Source organism: Hipposideros armiger, unplaced genomic scaffold, assembly GCF_001890085.2.
Source record: "Hipposideros armiger isolate ML-2016 unplaced genomic scaffold, ASM189008v1 scaffold_173, whole genome shotgun sequence".
Classification (NCBI taxonomy): Eukaryota; Metazoa; Chordata; class Mammalia; order Chiroptera; family Hipposideridae; genus Hipposideros; species Hipposideros armiger.
Window position 1 is genome coordinate 105,888 of NW_017731523.1, and position 7,568 is coordinate 113,455.

General features: G+C 42.8%; 1 protein-coding gene across 1 annotated transcript in view; it reads left to right on the top strand.

Moving 5' to 3' along the window:
• Positions 1-1,932: 1,932 nt before the first annotated feature.
• RNF138 (ring finger protein 138) overlaps positions 1,933-7,568 on the top strand; it is a 19,672-nt gene continuing 14,036 nt past the window's right edge. The window contains exons 1-3 of the mRNA XM_019652125.1: positions 1,933-2,185; positions 2,993-3,157; positions 4,386-4,501. Coding sequence (XP_019507670.1) covers positions 2,078-2,185; positions 2,993-3,157; positions 4,386-4,501 — 389 coding nt within the window. The 5' untranslated portion in view covers positions 1,933-2,077. The remainder of the gene's footprint in view (positions 2,186-2,992; positions 3,158-4,385; positions 4,502-7,568) is intronic.

Genomic DNA, 7,568 nt, shown 5'->3' on the forward strand with positions numbered 1-7,568 from the left:
AGAGGCAAGGAGGGGTTACAGAGGATGACTGTATCTAGACTGAAAAGTTTGACTGGAGCCAAAGAATGAGTGTAATGGAGATGAACTTAGAGATATTGGCAGGAACTTACTGTGTAAGCCAAAACGTTTTCCTCAAAGCCATAGAGACCAATTCAGTAATTTTAGGCCTGGGAGCAGCATGTCACATTTCAATTAAGGAAAGTTTACTCTAGTGGTAGGGTCCAGTTTGTTAGTGGTGAAACTAGTGAAGAGGTCAATTTTTTTGCAGAGAGAGAAATGATTAGAAACTGAACCAAGGTAGTGATAGCGAGACTGGAGAGAAGAGATTTCTGACATTTTAAGGATATCATGTGAGATTTGATGATTATGTCCAATAGCTAGGTATGTGTATGTAAATCTGGAATACATGGAGCTAAAGCTATAAGTATGGATGTAGCCACATAAAGAGGTATATAAACAAAGATAGCAGAGGGCCTAGATAGGACAAAATGCTGGAGAATACATTTTTAAATACGGAATGGAGAGAAGTGCAGCTGGAGAAGGAAATGGACAGGATAGGAAGAAAACCAGGACGGAGGACTGTGTCAGTGGAAACAAAAATTTTAAGGAAACAATAGTTATGAATGTCAGATGTTTAGGTCAGATGTCATATTTTGAAAAGCATGTAAAGATGAATTAGGAATGTTAAAGTTGAGCAGGTATAAAAACTAAGCTTTCAGAAGAAGGTACCAAGTAGCACAGTAATAAGGTGTATTTATCTCTTTTGGTGTTTTCCTTTGTAATCTTCAAAGGCTCTTTGCACCAAATCTCCTTTCTTCCCCTTTTTGAATGGTCAAAGAAATAAATAACTCATGTATATTGTTAGAAGTAAGCTTCATTACAATGCAAATTACATATAATAACAAGTACAAACTGATGCTTTGCCACACTCTTAAAATGGAAATCTAATCTGTTTGCTTTTGGGCATCTCTGTAAGGAGGCGTCTTTTAGAATAAGCTAATATAAATCAGCTTCCATTGCTCATTAAGCACAGATTTGTGTGATTCTCTATTAACCTGCTTTGGATTATTTAGTCCGTGAATTTTCAGTTTATATTTCTTATAATTTTAACAACTTTATTGGNTCGCAGTAGGAAGGCTGGGGGGTACAGGTAGGCACCCAGCTGTTTATGTCACAACGGGCTGAAGGCGCCACGCGCCGGTTGCTATGGAGGCCGACCTTTCCCCACTCCACCGGGTGCTTGACGCCTTCCAGGGTTCCGTGACCTGCCGGGCAGGCAGCAGACAGCGCAATGCCACGGGAGAGCTGCTGGAGGGAGCTGTGGGATCCCGGTGCACCGTGAGCCCCGGGCCCGGCCCCATTTCGGGCCGATGAGCCCGGCGGCACTCCGCCCGCCACTCCCCTCCCGGCCTCCGCTGCGAAGGCAGCAGCGGCCCGACAAGCACGAGGCCGGCGAGGGCCACCTTTCTATCAACACACGCGGGGAAACTGCTCCATCAGCCTCGAGGCTCCGGAGCTCCCAAGTGAGCATCTACCAAAAGGCGGGGCAGGGAGCCGCGGAAAAAAGAGTGGGTTACGGCGGGGAGCCAAACGACTGCGCAGGCTGGGGACTCGGGGTAGGGGTGGGCAAAAGAAGCCGAAAAGCCGAGAAAACGGAGACGGGAAGCGAAGTCACGAGGTAGGGGCGGAGCCGGGTACCGCGGTGGCCTCCGGCGACAGGCCTCGGGCCGGCTGCGGGCGCCCTTCCCAGGCCAGAAGGGCGGCGCCATGCGCGCTCCAATCCGCGGGAGAAGCGAAAGTGAAGCCAATCGCTGCTTTCTCGACCGCGGCCTCCCGCCTGGCGCTGCCGTCTCGCCCCGCCCCAGTGGGAGGAGCAGCCCCGGGGAGCGACCCGCGTCCGGCGCGTGCGGCCGTAGCGTCTGGGCGTTCGGCCTCGCCCCGCCCGGGCCCCGCCCCCTCCTGGGGCGAGCCGCTTCCTGACGCGGTTCCCCTCCCCCTCTGGGTTCGCGCAGGGAGTCGGACCCCGGCCGCCACCGCCACCTCGGCGGCTACCGCCGCCTTGATTCCCCACCCCGCCATGGCGGAGGATCTCTCCGCGGCCACTTCCTACACCGAAGATGATTTCTACTGCCCCGTCTGTCAGGAGGTGCTCAAAACGCCGGTGCGGACCGCGGCCTGTCAGCACGTGTGAGTAGATGTCCCCTCTCCCGCCCGGGGCCGGGTGGTCGCTTAGGCCCCGCATTCTGCCCGGGACCCTCTGCTGCGGCCTGCCGGGACCCGAGCCCGCCGCAGCCTGCCAGAGCTCTGGTCTGCGCCGAGGGCCCGTTCCCTGTCGTCAGAGCCCGGGCCCGCCCTCCTCCTCGAGCTCGGGGCCCGCTTCCTGCGTCCGGCCCCTCAGCCCGAGCTCCCGGTCCCCGTGTGTCGCTCATGTTTGCGCCCCCAGGGCAGTGCCCAGGCCCTTCCTTGTGGCGCCGTCAGGCCCCGGAGGCCCCTCTCCTCTCCTCCAGGCCCGGGTGGAATCTCGGGGAACGTGGAGCCTTTTTGTTTCCTAGCAACCTGAATGAAGGCCGGTGTCGAGTGTCAAAACCCGCTGAGGTGCTTGCACGGGCCCGCTTGCTCCACTCCGTGTGACCTGCCCTGCTCTTCAAGTTTTTCCCTTTTTTCAGAATCCTAGTCCATCCTTTCCAGATCCAGGAGCTCTTCCCTAATTTACCTTTCAATCCTGCTTCACAGACCACCCTTGACAGTATTTTGTTTCGTTTAAATTTCAGTCCGTCGTAGAAGGATCTGGAATAGGTTCTCTTCTCTCATGTTAGAGCTGACAGGATTTCCGGGTATTGAAGTGATAATTTGCCTTTGTGTTATATATTTCTGCTTATGACTTGGTTACTACAAGGGTGGAGATGAGAAAGGAAGACTGTTGTGAGGAGGAATGAATTGAAAATGAGGCAGTAACTCCTGGGTGAGGGAGACCACAGAGGGATTAGGTGAGGCGCTGTGCCCNTGTTTCCTGACTGCAATGAGAGAAAGTGGAATACATTGTCCCCTCTGTCGTGGAAATGTGACTAGAAGAGAGAGAGCATGTCCTGAACGGGCCTTAGACCTTGAAAATATCATGAGGAAGTTTTCTGGTAGCTGCAGATGCTGTGCAAAACAGGTAGAGTAAATGTGACATGGCTCTTCTTTGAAAGTCAAGTGTTTACTCTGAAATTCCTGTCTGAATTTTCTTGGTGCTGTTTTAAAGAGAAGTTATTTAGGTTGGAAATTGGGTAGAAAATGACAAAAAAACCTGTGGTTATACATCTAACTAGGTTATAAACTTATTGAGAACAGACACTGAAAGATAGTCTCTGAAGTCACCATAATTTTTAGCATAGCTTTTTCTCAAAGTAATCACTCATTTATTACCTATTATTGTAAATGAATTAAATAAGCAAACTGGCATTTAACTCACTTATACTCTATTTTGGTACAAATTGAACCCTTACATATTTTTTCTGATGGTGTTATTGCAGTTTTGCTCATAGAAATGGGCTGAATGAATTTATGTAGTCAAGGAACTCACCAGTTGCCCACTTTACTTGTGTATTAATGTGTTTATCTAAGAAATCACAAAATATTTGCCAGAGGACTGCTTAAGCTTTAAGGAACAAGTGTGAAAATCAGGTATTGGGCAAATAACTGGCATTAATTCTCCAATCTGGAGTTGACTGTTATAGCATGTGAAGAGGGAGTGAAATGATAAAGGGTAGTTAGGCTTTGAATATATACATGTGTTTATGGATTTATTGCAGCTACTTTTTTAAACAGCTAATAAAGTCTGTGAGTAAAACCGGTTGCTAGCTCATGCATTCACACAAGTCAGATTTGCTTTTCCACCTCTTTGAGGGAGGTGTTAACTGACAGGGCAATGAGGTGAAGCTGGAAAATACAGGAGAGATTTTGGCTCTATTCTTCTCTGAGAAACTGGAAAACGATCCAGTTGTTAACCTGGGAACTTAATTTTTAAAGTGCTTTCTAACACTGTCAAGTTGCAGTACTTAAAGAATAAAGAAATGCCCAATACCACAATATAACCTCGTGGTACTTTTATTTCTTGTCTATTATTAGTAATATTATTGTTTAAAGTGTAAAATTATTTGTTAATTTTTTGCAGTGAGTTTACAGACAGATGGACTCTTTTCCATTGTGTCTGTGTCAAATGGACAGAAATTTATTACCTATTGTAATAAATTCAACTCCTACTTAAGAATCATTTATTTAAAAAAAAAAGCATTTAAATGCAATATATAGTTATCTGTTTTTATCATTTTACGCTTATAGACAATATCTCAAATCTTATTTCTATTTTAAAGTCACATTACATTTCAATCAATAATTTACAGATTAAATTCTATCGCATGAGACATCATTACAAATCTTGTAAGAAGTATCAAGATGAATATGGTGTTTCTGCTATCATTCCAAACTTTCAGATCTCTCAAGATTCAGTAGGAAACAGGTAAGCAATATTTATTCTTAAAAAGATAATTTTTATAGATGAAATGGAAATTGTTTTGGGAACTATATGATAAAGTGCTTTTTTGTTTTGTTTGTGTTTTTAAAGTAAAATGATATGAGAACTATATCATTTGTGTACTCAAAAGTTTGATACATATAAGATTGCATCTGGAAAATCAACTTTATGATATAGTTAAGCTTATGTTATTTAAAAATAATTTTAGGGAAATCTACACTTTTTAAATAAAAAATAGACTTGAGAATTGAAGGCTATTTTCTTTTGCAACTGAAATTATTTAAAAACTAGAGAAAATCACTTTCAGTAATATATTTGCACACTAGAATCTTTTTTGCTACTTAAAAAGTTGTTTGAGATTTTTACTCTGATAATAAAATGTCATATAAAAGTGAGACCTGGTACTGTTAAATTCTTAGTCCTGTTTTAGTCTCAATTTTTTAAAAACTAGATTTTGGCTTGATTTGTATCGTCTCAGATTTCATTTTAATGAAATGTATTTTATACAGAACAATGGCCAAAATGCACACATGTGGTTTAAAAAATAGTGATAAATAGCCAGCTACCCACTAACCACGGTAAAAAAAAAAAAAAAAAAGAACATTTTCAGGACCTTAGACTCTCCCTGTGAGCCCATACCCAGCTGAATTCTTTATGCCCAGAGGTAACCACTATCCTCCTTTTTATGTTATTCCCTTGCTTTTCTTTGTGGAATTACCACCCATGTATATATACCAAACAATGAATTGTTCAGTTTTTTAAAACTCAATAGCAAGCACACATAAAATTGTGTAAGGAAAGGCAGTATAGGTAGCATTATAGAAAGGCTCCCAGGAGATAGAATGTTAAGCAGAGACTCCCAAGATTTTATTTTAGTAGCATTTCATTTCACAAGTTGCTAATTTTGGGTATTTTAACCACTTATGCAGTCAGTCTTCTTCCCTATTTATTTCTCAGTTGAAATTATTCTTTTTATTTATTTATTTTTTTATTGGGAGATGGGACCAGCGCTGGGGAATTGGGGGAAGGTGAACAGACAAGTTGCTGTCGTTTTGTTCTTCAGTCTAGTTGTGGAGGACGTTGCTTCACTGGCCCAAGTTGGCACCATCATTGCGCTCTTCCCAGGCGAGGCAGATCAGTCGCCGGCTTCTGGTCGCTCACTGCAGCTGCTGGCTGCTCATGCTGGCTGCTGGCTACACACGGTAGCCCATGGCAACCCACTGCCACAGGGGCTGCAGCCTACGCCGTCGCCGGCGACTCACGGCAGCCCAGCTCCAGGTCGAGCTGTTGTTCAGCACTTAGCTGTGGAGGGCAGTGTCACTGGCCCTCATATGTGGGATCTGAACCTGGGCCCTCTGGCATCCCAAGCCAGTTCTTAACCATCGCACCACTAGGCCGGCCCAGCCTTTCTCTTTCTTGACTTCCCATCATTGCATCGTATGCCTTAACCATGTTGAATTATTTGCATTATATCTTTGCCACCCTTGAGAAGCAGTATAACTTTGTGGTTAAAAATGAAGGCTTGGAGCTAGACTGCCTAGGTCCCAGACTCTGTCACTCACTAATTGTATGACTTTGGCAAGAAATAGTACCACAGTTTTCTCATCTGTTTTAAAAGGGGGAAGTGTTGAAGATACTATTAGCACCTCTTTGGGTTGGGAGTCAGTAAATAGTTTAACACAGGTAAAGCATATTGAATAGTAGTACCTTGTTTGGTAAATATTAGTTTTTAATTATCATCATTATCATCATTCCCTCACCTCCATACTTTACCAGCAGTGCTCCTTTTTCCTACCACCCTAACCTATGCTTTGCCAGCTGGTGGACTTTTTCTTCTCTTTGAAGACTTAGACCAAATATTAGCTATTCTGAAATCTTTCCTAACCTTTAGAATTTCTTCTCCTTGATAGAACTGTTCTTTGTGTTCCAACTAGACCCTCTAATGCTTTATTATATTTGTTTACTTATGTCTTTTTAAATTTAGAATGGCTTCTTAGTCATATTCTTATTTATATCCTATTCAGAATTCTACTTGCCATGGAAAAATTGAGTTTGCATATGAATTTTTAGTAAGGAAATTGGTGAAGGAAGGAAAAGAAGGTTTTTATTAAAAAAATGGTAGGAAATATGGAGCCAGAATATAGTGAGGATCTTGGGAGAAAACAGATAATATGCTCAAATAAGGTAGTGTGAGGAGAATTTAGTAAAGGGACTATTTTCAAAGAGGGTATTGAGTACACTATGTGAGAAGGTTATAGGAAATCACAAGGAATAGTGATATACTCTGGGTCTACTGAAAACAGGAGGAGAGGAAGTAGAACCTGAACTTGGAGAAAGGAAGCTGTATGGAGAGGGCAGTTGGAAAGGGATGCAGTCAGTTGGTCAAGGCAGTTTTGCTGGAAAGGAGTCTGGGAAATAAATATATTCTAACTGTCCTCTTGTTACATAGGGCTATATTTGAAAGACCTTCATGTGAGGGGTGTAAATGCCTAATCATTATGTTGTTTTGTAAACCTGAAACTAACAAATTAAATTAAAAAAAGACTTTCAGTGTAGGCTATCACATGCCTTATTGCAATTTATTAAAGCTTTTCTTTCAGGGGCTTTTCTCTGATATTCTGGCTTAATCTAGGTGTGGTGATAGAATGGACATGATGTGTACAATCAGGCAGTTCTCTATGAAGATTATTTCTAGTAGCTAAGCTTTCGATAAATACTTTATTTTGGAGAATTTAAAATTTCTACTATATGTCAAGTAACTGGAGAGCAGATAGATTGCTGATTAAGAGTAGGTTCATATGCTGTAGTTAATAGTTAGCCAAGTAGGGTTTGGTGGCATCTTAAGATTCGTTATTTCATAAAGACCTCTCGGTAGCAAATTTGAAGGACCACCTCAGAGTAAAGCCTGTGTTTTCTTAGAATACAGTTCACAATATAACAGATATTCTTATCTGTTCTATGATGCTATCACCCTGAATTTAAGATTTCCCCATTAAACGGTTCTACTTAAATCAGAATATTTTATGGAATTAAAAATTATGTGTGTGTGTGT